The 17,575-nt window shown below is 35.3% G+C and overlaps 1 protein-coding gene across 1 annotated transcript; it reads left to right on the forward strand.

Annotated features, from left to right (window-relative positions):
* Nucleotides 1-15,676: 15,676 nt before the first annotated feature.
* On the forward strand, nucleotides 15,677-17,346 carry LOC133334517 (protein dachsous-like; the record flags this gene model as incomplete). The annotated part of the gene is made up of 1 exon (XM_061542831.1): nucleotides 15,677-17,346. A coding segment is annotated over one exon (1,670 nt), but the record flags the coding sequence as incomplete, so codon positions are not given.
* Between the last annotated feature and the right edge of the window lie 229 nt (nucleotides 17,347-17,575).

Here is a 17,575-nt window from a genome sequence, read left to right on the forward strand (position 1 = left end):
ACCGTCAGACTAATTAATGGTTATTATTATGACACTTGGAAATTGTTGTAAACAAAGTCAATGTCGGTTTGTGTGTGTGTGTGTGCGGAACAGTATGTGGAGGTTATAAACTAATCAGTCAAAGGCATTGTGAATGATGTTTTAATAGGTTCGTGTCTTAAGTCTTTTCTTTGCCATATGTCAATATGTTGTGATTGAATTTGCAATGGAATGCTGTTATTCCAATTAAAGTTTAACCACCTGGATAATGCTTTTATCTCATATAGAGGTCTGTTTTGGATGAAGCTCAAAAATATGTTTTTTTTTTTTTAATTCCACGACTCCTAAGTACAAATGTTGCTTGAAAAATTAAACCAGAAGGAAAGTTGTAAAGTCGGACAGAGTCGACTTATGATACCCTTCACCACTTTGGGTATGTTCTACATATCGACGCCTTCGAACCATAGTATGCTAAGTCTAAAAAGTGAGTTTTTCAGTAGAAGTTCTCAAAGTATGGAAGATTCATGTATCTTACGGGCCATGCTAAGTACATTTTCGCTTATAACTTTGGTTTGGATTGGCCGATGATTACCAAAATTTCAGAGAATATAAATTAGGGACAGTAGTATCTAAAAAACGCAAAGAACTTTAAAACATGCTAAGTCGACTTAGCATACTATGGTTCGGAGGCGTCGATATGTCTCCTAGCAGACACCGCCTTTTTGAAAGAACATTGACATGAATATGAAATCTTTCTGGAATCTATGCTTCAGTACGCCGCACTGTTAAAAATTTAATCTCAATCAGACACCCGTTCGAAATACATATGGAAGCTAAGACTGCATCTGCACCAATTTCAACACAACCCACAAAACGTCATTCAAGTCTCAATTTGATACGTTGTGAAAAATTTCGTGTTAATCGGACAAACATTAGGAGTTTGGTGCACCATTTATGTAAACTCGGACGAAAATATATATGGGAGCTATATCTATCTATATCGAAACTTAGCACACATCATTCTAGACTCAATTCAGTACGCTATGCCAAATTTCGTACAAATCGAAAAACATGTAGGATCTTTGGTGCACCATTTACCTTAAATCGGACGAAAATATATATGAGAGCTATATCTAAATCTGAATCGATTTTCACGAAATTTAACACACATCCTTCTAGCCTTACGCTATGCCGAATTCGTGCAAATCGAAGGATATATAGGGTCATTGGTGCAACAATAACATTAAATCGGACGAAAATATATATGGGAGCTATATATAAATCTGAACCGATTTTAACGAAATTCAACACACATCCTTCTAGATTTTATTCAATACGCTGTGCCGAATTTCGTGCAAATCGAAAGCTAGTTAGGGACTTTTGTGCTCCATTTACCTTAAATCGGACGAAAATATATATGGGAGCTATATCTAAATCCGAATCGATTTTTCACAATTTCAATAGGGTTCGTCCTTGGGTCAAATAAGTGACTTGTGCCAAGTTTCATCAAAATCGAATTATAAATGCGACCTTTACTTTGTTTACAATTTAACATATACAGATGGACGGACGGACATACATGCATAAATCGATGCCTGAAAACATATTTTTCATTAAAAATCCAAGCCTTCTAAGGATATTGGAAAAATATTTTTAAAATACCACGCCTTCCAAGGATCCTTGACAAAAATAATAATTAAATATTTTAAAGAATATTTTTTCAAGGTTCTATACAAGGCGTGGATTTTAAAATTTTTTTTCAAGGCTCTAATCAAGGCATATTTTAAAAAATATTTTTCAAGGCTCAAACAAGACGATGATTTTCCAAGTATTTTTCGTCGAGACTCAAACAAGGCGTGGGTTTCTTAAAGAATATTTTTTCGAGGTTCTATGCATGACGTGGATTTTTTAAATAATACTTTTTCAAGGTTCTATAAAAAGCGTGGATTTTTTAAACATTTTTAAAGAATTTTTTTTTTTCGAAGAAATCCCCTCCCTAACATTGGAAAACTATTTAAAATTATTTTCCCCCCATAAAGAGAACGCCACAATTCCTGTCCCTTTGTCTCAGTCTCTGTCATGCCATATAACGAGAAATAAGCTGCGATTAAGAAACGATTAACTAAGGAATTATCTTCAGTTGTTATTGATAAACGAACAGTTTAATCAACATTAAATTGTAAACCATATAAAGGCAGCTATGACGCCGTCAAGACAACAGCAACAACAATAACAACAGAAAAAGCAAAACAAACATTTTTACCACAGAAAAGACAATGGAAGAAGGTAAGAAGGCAGCACAATAAAGAATAGTGGAAATATAGCCTCAGAAAAAAGACAAAAACACACAACGAAAAAAAAGAAACATAAAATAGTTAATGGGCCTTTATTAAAGTATATATATATATATAGCAGCAGTATAAAACCACAACAACGACAACAAATATTATATTCTAAATGTAAAACAACCCACGCTTTTGGTTGTGAATACACAACCCAGCTGGTGGAACCTGGCAAAGATGCGATGCTGAAATGCTTCAATTCAAACTGATGCGCTTTTAGCATAGCCAAAGCCAATGGCATGAATGCCCTCTCCTCCGTTGAAGTTACCTTTAGTTTCATGTTGAACTGAATGGCAGGGTATTCAGTCAGTCAACCAGTCAGTTGGAAGGTATAGGGTTAACATTAAGCAAAATGTAAAAAAAAAACTTAAAAATGGGTTTTTAGCTATTATTTCGCTCTACCTCTCCTCGTATGTGGAACTTTGTAAATTTTTTTGATTATGCCATGCAGCAACCAACCATATGGCCAATCCCTTTTAGCTTGCCACACTTTAGAGTTTTTGTTTAGCCTTGGCCATAGAAAAATGGTCAAATGGAATCAAAATAACATCACCGAACAGAGGAGGAAGAAAAAGAAAATACATATGCGAAGTTGAAAGTTAAATACTGATATGCAAAAGGGATATTAATAACATGCCAAGCGCTTTTATGTTATGCTAATAAAATTACAATTTAATATGAGTCAAGATAAGTTAAGAGCGCAATGAAAATGAATTATTTGGAGGCATCAGGCAAAGCTGGTAACAGACAAATCAACAATTCTATTTAAAGAAGTTGAAATAAACAGAAGAAAAGAAATAGTGAGACTAAATAAATGAAATTAGGTTTGCGTCTTAAGTCTTTTGATTTAAATTTTATTTAAAGCCTCTACTTTGAAAACAATATTTTTCATGTATCTATAAAGGCCACAAAAGGTGTGCATTTTTACAAAAACATTTTTTTTCAAGCATACACCCAAGGCGATGATTTTTAAAAAAAATAATTTTTGGGACATCCATCCAGCATCCACCAAGGCGTGGATTTTTAATAAATATTTTTTCAAGCACCGAACGAAAGCATGGTTGGATGCTTGAAAAAATATTTTCAATGGTGTATAAATTAAGTCTAAACAAGTGAAAAAGCGGTAAGTTCGGCCGGGCCGAACTTTGGATACCCTCCACCATAGATATATTGACAGGTACTAGAAATGAAAATATAGGGAACATACTAAAAAGTGGACCTATACCGAGATTTCTAAAAATGGATTATGTAAACCATAATACAAAATTCAGAAATTTTTAAAGGATAATTATACCCTCAGCCTTATGGCTAATGAGGGTGTATACACTTTAACACTGTGAAAATGTGTCTCATCGAAATATTGGTTCTAGACCCCATTTTTCTTTGGACCAAATCCGTTTCAGAACATTTAGATTTTACCGGAACTTTGACCATCTTATTATTTCTTCCAAACTTAGTTCAAATTCGATTATGGGGAAAATCGGTCCACTCCTTCTGGAACCTCCAATCAGGGGTTAGGTCTAAATGCGGCTATAGTTCACTATCGAACCTTACGTTCTAATTTTTTATCTCTCTATCCTCCGCAGGTGAAATGATTACAAAAGAGTCTTAGAACCAAACTCAACACGTGGAACAAATCAGATAACTATTTTAATATAAAAAGGGGGTTATATGGGGACTACCCTAAAAAGTGGGCGAATATTAATAATTTTTGGTAGAGAGATTTGTTACTATATACGACTACAAAATTCCAAATTACTGCGAATTCGGTTGAAAAACGCGCTAAAGAACCCCAAAATACCTAAAAATGGACCTATATTCATAATTTTTTTGTGGAGAGATTTGGAACCTATCAAGAACTCAAAATACAAAATTACAGCTAATTCAGCGGACAAATTCGATCAAAATCATCAAAATACTGAAAATTAGGAGGAACCGTTGTATGGGGGCTACCAGAAAAAGTGGACCTATATTTATAATATTTTTAGAGACATTTAGTATCCAAAAAAAAATCGAATGTAGCAAATTTCAGCGACTTCGGTTGAAAAGCGCTGTCCAGAACCTCAAAATACCGAAAATTGCGGGTACCTTATATGGGGGCTATCCGAAAAAATTGACCTATATTCTTGTTTTTTTTGGGAGAGATTTGGAACCTATAAAGAACCCAATGTACCAAATTTCAGCGTATTCGGTTGAAAAACGCGCTGAAGAACCCCAAAATACCGAAAATTGCGGGTACCTTATATGGGGGCTATCCGAAAAAATTGACCTATATTCATAATTTTTTTAAGGAGAGATTTGGAACCTATTAAGAACCCAATCTACCAAATTTCAGCGTATTCGGTTGAAAAACATGCTGAAGAACCCCAAATAACCGAAAATTTGGGGGTAACCTAATATGGGGAATATCGGAAAAAATTGACCTATATTTATAATTTTATGTGGAGAGATTTTGTACCTATTAAGAACTCGAAATACTAAATTAGAGCCAATTCTGTGTGAAAAATACGATCAAAACCCCCAAAATACTGAAAATTAGGAGGCAACGTTATATGGGGGCTACCTGAAAAATGGACCTATATTTATAATTTTTTGTGAGGACATTTAGTACCCAATAAGAACCCAATGTACCAAATTTCAGCGTATTCAGTTGAAAAACGCGCCCAAGAACCTCAAAATAAAAAAAAATGGGGGGGGGGGGGGGTACTGTTACATGGGAGCTATGCCTAAACGTGGACCATCTTCGAGCTTGACCTGTCTGCAGACAAAAGACAACCTTATGCAAAATTTCAGCAACCTATCTCAATTCCTTCAGAAGATAGCGTGATCGTCTTAGAATTTTACCCTGATCAAGAATATATATACTTTATAGGGTCGGAAATGAATATTTCGATGAGTTACAAACGAAATGACAAAATTAATATACCCTCCATACTATGGTTGAGGGTATAAAAAATTATTTTGAAAATCCTATTTCCCACGAAAAATATTTTGTTTTTGTCTTTTTATTATTATGTCCCTGGGGCAACCTCTCAACAATTCCCTTTTCTAACATTTTAATTTCTATTGTTTTTTTGGGGTTTTAAAATAGTATTTACAAGATGTTTAACATCAGAATGACTGGGTGAATTGAATTGTTTCAACATCATCATGATCATCGTTATGATTGTAGGCAGACTGCAGCAAAGACTTCTTGCAGCCAGGCTAGATATTTTGTAAATTAGGAAAAAAATATTTAGCAAACCAATGAAAGGGGTGTTTCGGCCTTTGATGTGTTACGACATGATATGAAAAAAAATGAATGGAATGATTTAACACAATTTTGAAAAAAATGATATTTTTATTTTTTTATAAAAATAAGCGTGGAATGCTTTTTTACAAGGACCAACACATTTCCAAGATTTAAAAAATATTTTTAGAGGCCTACACCAAATTCTGGGTTTCTAAAAGATATATTTGATCGTCCAACACTAAGCAAGGATTTTTAAAAAAATTATTTATTCAAGGATTGGTGCAAAAATATTCTTGATTATAAAAATCCATTCCACCAGTCCATTCTATTTGTGTCCAGATGTTCCTATTTGTTTTTCGCATTTTTCATAAATATTGGCGCCTTTTTGGCATTTCAGTATTTATTTTTTTATTATTATTGGCAACAATTTTAATTTTTTCAAAAAACGTTGGTATGCCAGCCATGCCTTATAACTGCACTACTGCTACTACAACCTGCCAAACCCGATCAATCTGTCAAAATCCGAAAAAAGTTTAACAAAATGTATTCATATCTCTGCAGTAATCACTCCCATTTTAATGTGGTATGGTGTGGTGGCTTCCAAAAAGTCAAAATCCCGGCAGCAACTCCTTAAAACCTGCTGTTAATGTTCTGGGCATGGAAATGTCATTATATATATTTTTTTAAAAAAAATAATTGCCCAACAACACAAAAATATTATGATTATTGACTTGTAACTTGCAAAGCATGTGAGAAGAATAAATAATTATCTGATGTCTGCAGAACGAAAAAAAACAGTTAAAATAAAAGAAACTAACTTGGCCACTGCACTACATGATAGAACAAGATAAGAATAATATAAAATGAATGCAAAATTGCAATAAATTTCCAGGCAAATGCTATAAAAAATTTAAATGTAGAGGGAGTAAGAAAAAAAGAGATAATAAATAAGGCAGCAGTAGAAAATTTGCATAAATTATAACAGTGGAACCATTTAATGGATGATTTTGAAATGTATTCCAAAGTGTTTCATCCAAGAGACACCTATCTCTTGGATTAAACAATTCGACTTTCACTAAATATATTTTCATATTACCCACCTAGCTCCTGCGTATTTTTCAGTAGGTCCCACTGTATCTGAATCATTACCGTCAATTCCATTTATGCATAAACATCATTTATTTAATATTTCAACAAAACAAAAATAATTGATTTTTTTTGTTTTAAGTGGTTAATGTAATATTTGTTGCCAACAACACCAGTAACATATTATCTAATTAACCTTTTGCAAGTGTTTAAAAGGTATGTGAATAACATGGAACAGCAACACTAACAACAACAACGCCATTTACATTACCAGCCAACATTACAAAAAATACTTGTCATTTAATGTGTCTTAATAGTGACATACAAATTCTTTAAAAACACTGTTTTTTAATTATAAATTATGGGAGCTACCCAGCAACATTATACAAAAGAACAGTGGGACAAATTGAAAAAAAAAAATTACAAGGCGTGGATTTTTTAAAGAAGATTTTTTCAAGGGTCATCATACAAGGCGTGGATACTTTAAAGAATATTTTTGTAAGGCTCTATACAAGGCGTGGATTTTTTTAAAGAATATTTTTGTAAGGCTCTATACAAGGCGTGGATTTTTTAAAGAATATTTTTGTAAGGCTCTATACAAGGCGTGGATTTTTTAAGGAATATTTTTTCAGGGGCCTACACAAGGCGTGGATTTTATAAAGAATATTTTTTCAGGGGCCTACACAAGGCGTGGATTTTTTAAAGATTATTTTTTCAGGGGCCTACACAAGGCGTGGATTTTTTAAAGATTATTTTTTCAGGGGCCTACACAAGGCGTGGATTTTTTAAAGAATATTTTTTCAGGGGCCTACACAAGGCGTGGATTTTTTAAAGAATATTTTTTCAGGGGCCTACACAAGGCGTGGATTTTTTAAAGAATATTTTTTCAGGGGCCTACACAAGGCGTGGATTTTTTAAAGAATATTTTTTCAGGGGCCTACACAAGGTGTGGATATTTTAAAGAATATTTTTTCAGGGGCCTACACAAGGCGTGGACATTTTAAAGAATATTTTTTCAGGGGCCTACACAAGGCGTGACATTTTAAAGAATATTTTTTCAGGGGCCTACAAAAGGCGTGGATTTTTTAAAGAATATTTCTTCAGGGGCCTACAAAAGGCGTGGATTTTTTAAAGAATATTTCTTCAGGGGCCTACAAAAGGCGTGGATTTTTTAAAGAATATTTCTTCAGGGGCCTACACAAGTCGTGGATTTTTTAAAGAATATATTTTCAGGGGCCTACTCAATGCGTGGATTTTTTAAAGAATATTTTTTCAGGGGCCTACACAAGGCGTGGATTTTTTAAAGAATATTTTTTCAGTGGCCTACACAAGGCGTGGATTTTTTAAAGAATATTTTTTCAGTGGCCTACACAAGGCGTGGATTTTTTAAAGAATATTTTTTCAGTGGCCTACACAAGGCGTGGATTTTTTAAAGAATATTTTTTCAGGGGCCTACACAAGGCGTGGATTTTTTAAAGAATATTTTTTCAGGGGCCTACACAAGGCGTGGATTTTTTAAAGAATATTTTTTCAAGGGTCATCATACAAGGCGTGGATTTTTTAAAGAATATTTTTTCAAGGGTCATCATACAAGGCGTGGATTTTTTAAAGAATATTTTTTCAAGGGTCATCATATAAGGCGTGGATTTTTTAAAGAATATTTTTTCAAGGCGACGAGGACCTTTTTAAAAAAAAATTTTCAAGGCGACGATGACCTTTTTAAAAATATTTTTTCAAGGCGATGAGAACCCTTTTAAAAATATATTTTCAAGCGTGGATTTCAATTCTTTGAAATTTTCCCCCACTGTCTGCAGGAAACAAATTCCTTCCATTTGTGTCTAGCCATGTTTATACAGAATGTTTTGATTGCCATTCGAATACAAAGTGTTTTTTCTCCGACACTGTTCGGTTTCCATTTAAACACATTTAATTTTTGCGAAATAGAACAGAACATTAATTGAATGCTATTAATTAAAAACCAGACACAACATTGCCATTTGCCGGGCTCACTGGCTGACTGACCGCTTCATATGAATGAAGGTGGCTTATATGAATAATAATTTATATTAACAAATCGATGGGAGACATGATACAAAATATTTTAACGTATAAACAATTTAAATAAAAACATTTCGAATCTTATAATGTGTGTCACACACACACACAAACTTAATGACATAAATTAAAAGAATACAACAACAAAAAATATCATTGCAATAATTTATTAGAAACATAAACGCAAACGATGTTAAATGTTTTCGTGAGCTGCTTATGAGCGTTAACAACATACACACACGCATTTATCTATTTAGTGTGTGTGAGTGTGTATGTCTCCCCTAGTTAAGCTATTGTGTGAATTAAAATAAAAAAACAAGTTCGCTACTTAAGTCTTTTGTTTTATAGCCAAACTGATGAATAATAAAACGCCATATACACACACACCTACGAAAAGAGTGAATTATACACACTTTAACACTAAACAGTGGCAGCAGCCGCAGCGGCTATGGTGTCGGCATTAACATAAAGCCAAAAACAACCAGAAAACAGTTAGCTGAACATAGTCGAGACAAGATTAATTATGGTTTAATTAAAATTTAAATTAAAATATTAACAAAAACAAGATATGTGTATGAGAGTAAATATACATGTATATATAGGCAGCTGCCAATGGTGTGGAGTGCAGGGTGATGGTGTGTACGTTTAACAAACTTATTGATTGAATATTATTTATTTTATAAGACATAAGTAATTATTTAATTAATATTATAAATTAGGTTATTTCGGGAATTCTATACAAATTTTTCAGATATTATGGACTGATGTGGTAGTAATTTTTTTGAATATATTTTTCAAGTAACCACTCATGACATAGATTTTTGTAAAAATATTTTTCAACATCCTCTCAATGCCTGGATTTTTTAAAGAATATTTTTTCAAGCATCCATAAAAGGCAAGGATTTTTTAAGAATATTTTTTCAAGCATCCACACTAGGCTTGGATTATTTTAAGAATATTTTTTTTGAAGCATACACTCAAGCGGGGATTTCTTTAAAAATATTTTTTATACCCTCCACCATAGTATGGAGGGTATATTAATTTTGTCATTCCGTTTGTAACTCCTCGAAATATTCATTTCCGACCCTATAAAGTATATATATTCATGATCAGGGTAAAATTCTAAGACGATCTAGCCATGTCCGTCCGTCTGTTGTAATCACGCTATCTTCTGAAGGAATTGAGATAGGGTGCTGAAATTTTGCATAGGGTTGTCTTTTGTCTGCAGGCAGGTCAAGTTCGAAGATGGGATATATCGGTCCACGTTTAGGCATAGCTCCCATATAAGGGTACCCGGCAAATTTCGGTATTTTAGGGTTCTTGAGCGCCTTTTCAGCCGAATTCGCTGAAATTTGGTACATTGGGTTCTTATTGGATACTAAATGTCTCCACAAAAAATTATAAGTATAGGTCCATATTTTCTGGTAGCCCCCATATAACGGAACCTCCTAATTTTCAGTACTTTGGGGGTTTTGGTCGTATTTTTTCGCCGAATTGGCTGTAATTTAGTGTTTTGAGTTCTTAATAGGTACCAAACCTCTCTAAAAAAAATTATGTATATAGGTCAATTTTTTCGGGTAGCCCCCATATAGGGGTACCCCCCAATTTTCGGTATTTTGGGGTTCTTGAGCACGTTTTTCGCTGAACTTTGCTACATTGGGTTCTTATTGGGTCCTTAATGTCTCCACAAAAAATTATAAATATAGGTCCACTTTTTCTGGTAGCCCCTATATAATGGTACCTCCCAATTTTTAGAATTTTGGGGGTTTTGATCGTATTTTTCCGCCGAATTAGCTGTAATTTAGTATTTTGAGTTATTAATAGGTACCAAATCTCTCTACCAAAAATTATTAATATTCGCCCCCTTTTTGGGGTAGTCCCCATATAACCCCCTTTTTTATATTAATATAGTTATCTGATATGTTCCGCGTTTTGAGTTTGGTTCTAAGACTCTAGTGTAATCATTTCACCTGCAGAGGATAGCGAGGTAAAAAATTAGAACGTAAGGTTCGATAATGAAATATAGTCGCATTTAGACCTAGCCTCTGTGGAGGTTTTTCCCCATCTTCGAATTTGAATTATCAATTAAAAATTTCTGAAATTTGTATTATGGTTTACATAATCCACTTTTTGGTATGTTTCCTTTATTTTCATTTCTAGTACCTGTCAGTATATCTATGGTGGAGGGTATACAAAGTTCGGCCCGGCCGAACTTAACGCTTTTTCACTTGTTCACTATTAATTTCTTATGTTTCAAGAATAGATTCCACGAAAATATCCCCTATCGAAAGGACAGCTGAATAATTTATTTTTAACTCCATCCCCATTATCGAATTATGTTCAATATTCATAACTCCAATCCCCGATGACTTCCCTGCATTTATTAATTTTATCTTTCTTCCCAAAAACAAAAAAATCACCAATAAACTCTTTATTTTCCCTACCGCAAACTAATCAACCGATTATTATTATCATCGCCACCACCACCAGCATCATGAATGTCATAAATCCCCCAGTTTTATGTGACTGCTACAGCGAAATTTAATTAAGTTTTCATTTATAGAAAAATCATAAAAATACACAACAGGTAATAAAACACATAAACTGACAAATGACCAGCTTCGTACGACTGAACGGCTCATTTGAAAACATCGGCGACAACAACAACAACAAAAACACTGTAAATAGTTAACACAACAACAACACAAAGATTGCATGCTTTCTTATAGTTAACCGCAGGAAAATGACAAATAAAAACGCTAAACAACAACCAATCACAAATTGTTTAAACAAAAAAGCCAAGCAAGCCAACATTAATTCATGATTTCTAATTAATTGTCAAACAGCACAATTGGCACATTTGTTTTCATTAAGACAACATTAAAAAAAATTGAAAGTTTCAATTGAATGGAAAAAAATGGGATGGGGGGAAATGATCAATGGGAGGAAGAAAGACTGAAGACTTTAAAGAAAATATTTTTTAAAAAATCCAGGAGTTAGTTATTCTTTGAAAAATATTTTTTTTAAAAATCCACGACTTAATATTCTTAATTTTTCCTTGTAAATAATTTGAAAGTAATTTTTAAGTGAGTTATGTATACCCTTTCAAGTTGTGCTTAATGATCTAAGTTTTGCAATGAAAAGGAAAGCCAGGAGAAGAACCTACGTACCCACCATTATGCGACGCGTTTCGCCGTTGGTTAAGCGGCTCATCAGGCATATTGGGCTATGTGGCTTTACAAAGGTCGTATGTTGATAACATGTATTTATTCCGCCCTGATGCGAAACTTGAATATGCGAATTAAATTCAAATTTTGTCAAGATTCGACATTTGTCTTCTTTATAGAAACAGTCCTTTTAAAGCATATTTTTGTTGTATCGATGGATAATTAATTCGCACACCTACAATTGCTTCATTGGTATACTCATAATTCTGACCACAAACTAAGTTAAAAAATAAGGAAGATCTTCCCCGATTGGCTTTATCCTTGTTCATACAATAGCTATACACTCACAGAGAAACGACAACAATTAACAAAATTTTTTTTAAATCGCATATTTTGACCACAAAGGTTATTAGTGTTCATACAATAGCTATACACTCACAGAGAAACGACCCAAAATTTGAAATCGATTGGGTTATTAGTTTTTTTCGAAAATTGCGTTCAAAGTTTGAGAATCACTCTTGCCGTCGCTTGATGATGACACAATAAATCGACTATATCTTCAAGAGTTCTTGAGATTTTCACTTGAAATTTTGTAGGGACATGACATCTTGAATTAGTGTCGATTCGAAAAACTAAACAAAAATTTTTGACACCGAGAAGGTGTCAACGGGTGTCTGATTGATATTTACTTTAAGGGGACCTAAAGTAAATACCAATCAGACACCCGTTGATTATTTCGATAAATATCTGATAAACATAAGGAGTTTGGTGCACCTATATCTAAATCAGAACCGATTTCAATGAGACTTCCCAGAGATTAATTTATATTAACCAGAGATTAATTTATATTAACTTCATTGTACAAAATTGTGCGGCAATTGAACACATTTTGGGTCTTTAGTGCACAATTTACATAAAATCGGACCAAATAAATGAGTTGTGTCAAGTTTCATCCAATTCGAATCAAAAATGCGACCTGTATTTTGTTTATAATTTAACTTGGACAGACATGCATAAATCTACTTTAAGAGTGATTCTATGCATATTCTCAAAAGGAACCATGTGTCTATCCCGTTTTCTTTTGCCTATTACAAATATATGGACATGCATAAATCTACTTTAAGAGTGATTCTATGCATATTCTCAAAAGGAACCATGTGTCTATCCCGTTTTCTTTTGCCTATTACAAACATATGCCCAAAGACATAATACCCTGTATCACAGTGTGGTGAAGGGTATAAACAGTGAGGGGAGCAGTATAGTCGGACGGGGCCGACACGACTACCACGGAACTGTAACTTTCTGCGGATTTTAATTCCGAGCCTGGGCAATATATTGACGTAGTTTCACCCTCTTGCCCGATGGGAGGTCAACTGCACCTCTTCCTTACACTGACTTATTTTCCGAATATTACTAATATTCAGTACAGTCTTTCTAATTACTTGTCCACATTCCCTTCACCGTGGGTTGTGTTGTGATGTTCGGCTTATAACTTTGGCCTAAAGATCGACTCGTAAAAATACACAAAAAAGTTGTTGGTCCACTTCATCCCAAAATTGTTATCTGATAATCACCGAAAATTACAGGCGTTGTCCTTGGTCATAAGTAACGTTATATTCTCCAGTGTGGTAACGGTTTACTAGATAATATCTGAATACGTAAGCACCTGTAAATACTTAAGTGTAACCCGCAAATCGGAGTACATGCTTCCTTACTTGTTACAGAACTGTTGTTCCATAAGCCGAGCTTAAAAAAGATTTCCAAGCGCGTCGGTCTTGTGCGCAAATCCACCAATTTGGAAGATCACGTTCCAAGATGTAGATCTTTCTGAGAAATTTTCTTTCAAACACCCCAAGAGCTGCCTCATCTAGTATCAGCGTCTTGTAAAGTGTGAGTTTGGTCTGGCGGGAGGTGGCCTTGCTTCTAAACTGCTTACTTAGACCATAGTAGCATCTTTTGGCCATCACAATCCTCCGCCGAATTTCAAAACTGATGTCATTAGTTTTATTTATGGCGGTAACAAGGTATATAAAATCTTTAACTAACTCGAAGATGTAGTTCTCAAATTCCACAGTTGGTCCGAGTCTACGGGACGTCTTGTGCGTTGATACCATCAGCTTGGTCTTCTCACCGTTTACTGCTAATACCACTTTGGCAGACTCCTTTTCAATTTATTCAAAGGTGGCTGTTACCGCTCGCAATGTTCGATCCATTATATCGATGTCATCGGCGTAGGCGAATAACATGTGTTGTGCCATTTCTGTTCACCTTTGCCTCTCGTATGATCTTTTCCCAGCAGGATGTTAAAAAGATCACACGACAAACTGTCACCTTGTCGGAATCCTCGTTCGGTATTGAAGGGCTCCGATAGGTCCTTTTCGAGTACATACAACAATATAACTGGTATCAATTTAAAGGCCAACCACTCCTTTTGGATATACTATTAACTTCTCGGCTCTATATCCTTCAAGAGTAAATATATACGCTATAGAATACATTTTTTTCATTTTTCACACAAACGTCAGGGTTCATTTGACCCTCTAAATATTGACCGATCTTTATCAGAACAGGCATGCTTATTCTTTGGCCTGACCCCCTTCTCCATGTAAAAATAGCGAGGTTTTGGGCCACAATTGTTGCCTCTAGAGCAACCACAGAAACCATCTCATCCCCTAAATTTTTACCGATCTTTACCTAAAACATGGTTCATAACTGTGGCCTGTATCGTGTTTACAAATTATAATGCACACACAGACGGACGGACACACATGTTTAGATCAATTCAGCTAGTCGAGATATGACGATCGGTGTACTTAATGGTGGGTCTAGGACCAATATTTCGCGGCGTTACAAAACTCTTGGGGCTGCACTAAGCTATAATACCCTGACAACATAGTTGTGTAGGGTATAAAAGATTAATTTAAATAAAAAATCTAAGCCTCTGTTTTCGGTTTTTGTCCAAAACATATTTTTAAAAAAATCTAAGCCCCTTTATTATTATTGACAAAAATTATTTGTCACTTCGAAAAAAATATTGAAAATAATCTGTATAATTATTCAAAAATGTAACTTCAAATTATTTGTATGGCTAAGTTCGAATTGATTTTTATAAAATTTTATTTAAAAAAATCTAACCAATGTTTGTCTTTCCGTTTCAGATACCTTCACGTGTTCATCGGCAAGTCAAAAAAGAAATCTCCAACATTTTCCCACAAAGAAAAATGCAGCAGCAATGATTCCATTTTCGAATAATATCCAAAGCAACAACATCATGAAGAAACTTCAGATTGATTGTCAACAGAAGAGGGTTTAAGAAGGCACGAACTACACTATAAACCCAACAAAACCCCCCAACAAGTTTAAGTAGCTTTTTGGCTCTTTGTGGACAAAGAGCAAAAGCTACTTAAAACAAACAGAAGAAGGAGGAGAAGAAGAAGATTTTCATCAGCACAAACAACAACAACATATTCTGAGGAAATTTAATATTAAAAGACAGAACCCTCAAATAATAACAACAAATATGACTGATTTACATAATAAGGCCACAACAACAACAACAAACATTACAATAAATCCAACCAGCCAACAATATATTAACATGCAGCATAGATTTCGAAGAAGATCGACAATGGATGAACAAAATAGTAGGAAACAGAATTCTTGCCCTCGCCTCAATACTCCATCATCATCATCAGCATCCCTGTCATCCATAACAAAAACAACAACAACAACAACCACAACAAGTCATAGGCATTGGCCATTTTTATTAGTATTAGGCCTAATTTTACAAACCACATGTCACGTGGTACGAGCAGAATTGGATCGCAAATTAGATGTATCGGAGGGTGTCCCCATAGGCCATCAAATTGGCTATATCGGAGAACAGCTGCCGGGGGTAGATAGTGGGCCGCCATATTTAATTGTACCCGTACCGGGTAGTGGTGTTGACACCGACCTAGCCATTGATCATACCACCGGTGAAATACGGACAAAAGTGCGTTTAGATCGGGAGACACGAGCCTCTTACAGCCTCGTGGCCATACCCCGAAGTGGTGAAAATGTGCGCGTACAAATACGAGTTCTCGATGAAAATGATAATGCCCCCACTTTTCCAACGTCGGTTATGAATATTGAATTTCCGGAAAATACACCGCGTGACGTAAAGAGGACGTTAAATCCGGCTCGCGATATGGATCTCGGTCGTTATAATACTCAGCGCTACAATATCGTTTCGGGTAATACGAACAATGCATTTCGTTTGTCGTCGCATCGCGAACGTGATGGTGTGCTCTATTTGGATTTACAGATCAATGGCTTTTTGGATCGGGAAACTACACCCTTTTACAGTTTGGTAATAGAGGCCTTGGATGGTGGCACCCCACCCCTGAGGGGACAAATGACCGTGAACATTACCATACAGGATGTCAACGACAATCAACCGATTTTCAATCAGAGTCGTTATTTTGCCACCATCCCCGAAAATGCCACAGTGGGTACCATGGTACTGCAGGTCTATGCCACAGATGCTGATGCAGAGGAAAATGGTTTGGCCGAATACTCCATAAATCGTCGCCAGAGTGATAAGGAGCAAATGTTTCAAATCGACCCGCAAACTGGTTGGATATCTGTGAATAAGGCGCTGGATTTTGAGACCAGGGAATTACATGAATTGGTGGTGGTGGCCAAGGATCATGGAGAAACTCCACTGGAGACCACAACCTTTGTATCGATACGGGTCACCGATGTCAACGACAATCAGCCGACAATAAATGTGATTTTCCTCAGTGATGATGCCACGCCGAAGATATCTGAATCAGCTGAACCTGGTGACTTTGTGGCAAGGATATCTGTTCACGACCCCGACTCGAAAACCGAATATGCCAATGTCAATGTTACCCTCAACGGTGGTGATGGTCATTTTGGTTTAACCACTCGAGACAATATAATTTATCTCGTCATTGTCAACATGACATTGGATCGTGAAATAACCCCAAACTACACCCTTTCCGTAGTGGCCACAGATAATGGTACCCCTCCCCTGCATGCCTCGAAGACAATTTATTTACGTGTCACCGATATCAATGATAATGCCCCGGAATTTGAAAAATCCATTTATCAAGCCAACGTTATGGAAATCTCAGATCCTGGAACATCGGTACTGCAGGTGTTTGCCTATGATCGGGATGAGGGTAATAACTCGGCGGTAACATATAGTCTTTTGGATACACCTGACACCCATTCGCAATGGTTTCAAATTGATAAATACACGGGAGTGATTACCACACGTAGCCATATCGATTGTGAAACGGAACCAGTACCTCAACTAACGGTGTTGGCTCATGATAATGGCCATCCACCAATGTCATCAACGGCTACGATTTTAGTTACCATCCATGATGTCAACGATAATGAACCGATTTTCGATAGGACTTATTATAATGTCAGCGTTGCGGAAAATGAGGCGAAAGGATCATGTATTTTAAAGGTAAGGCAATGCATTACTACTTCTTTATTAAGATAGAAATTAGAAGGAAAGTAGTAAAACCGGACTGGGCCAACTATATGATACCCTTCACCACTTGGCTATATTGTACATATGTATTCTTACAATTGCATATCAATGTTCCCTCGAAGGAACATATTCATGTCTTTCGGCAACCTATGATAAATTTTATTTCATTCGGGAGGGAGGTATATCGAAATTTCAACCGATT

This window comes from Musca vetustissima, unplaced genomic scaffold (genome assembly GCF_032173495.1).
Source record: "Musca vetustissima isolate MV318-11 ecotype Yass unplaced genomic scaffold, APGP_CSIRO_Mvet_v1 utg8377, whole genome shotgun sequence".
Lineage (NCBI taxonomy): Eukaryota > Metazoa > Arthropoda > Insecta > Diptera > Muscidae > Musca > Musca vetustissima.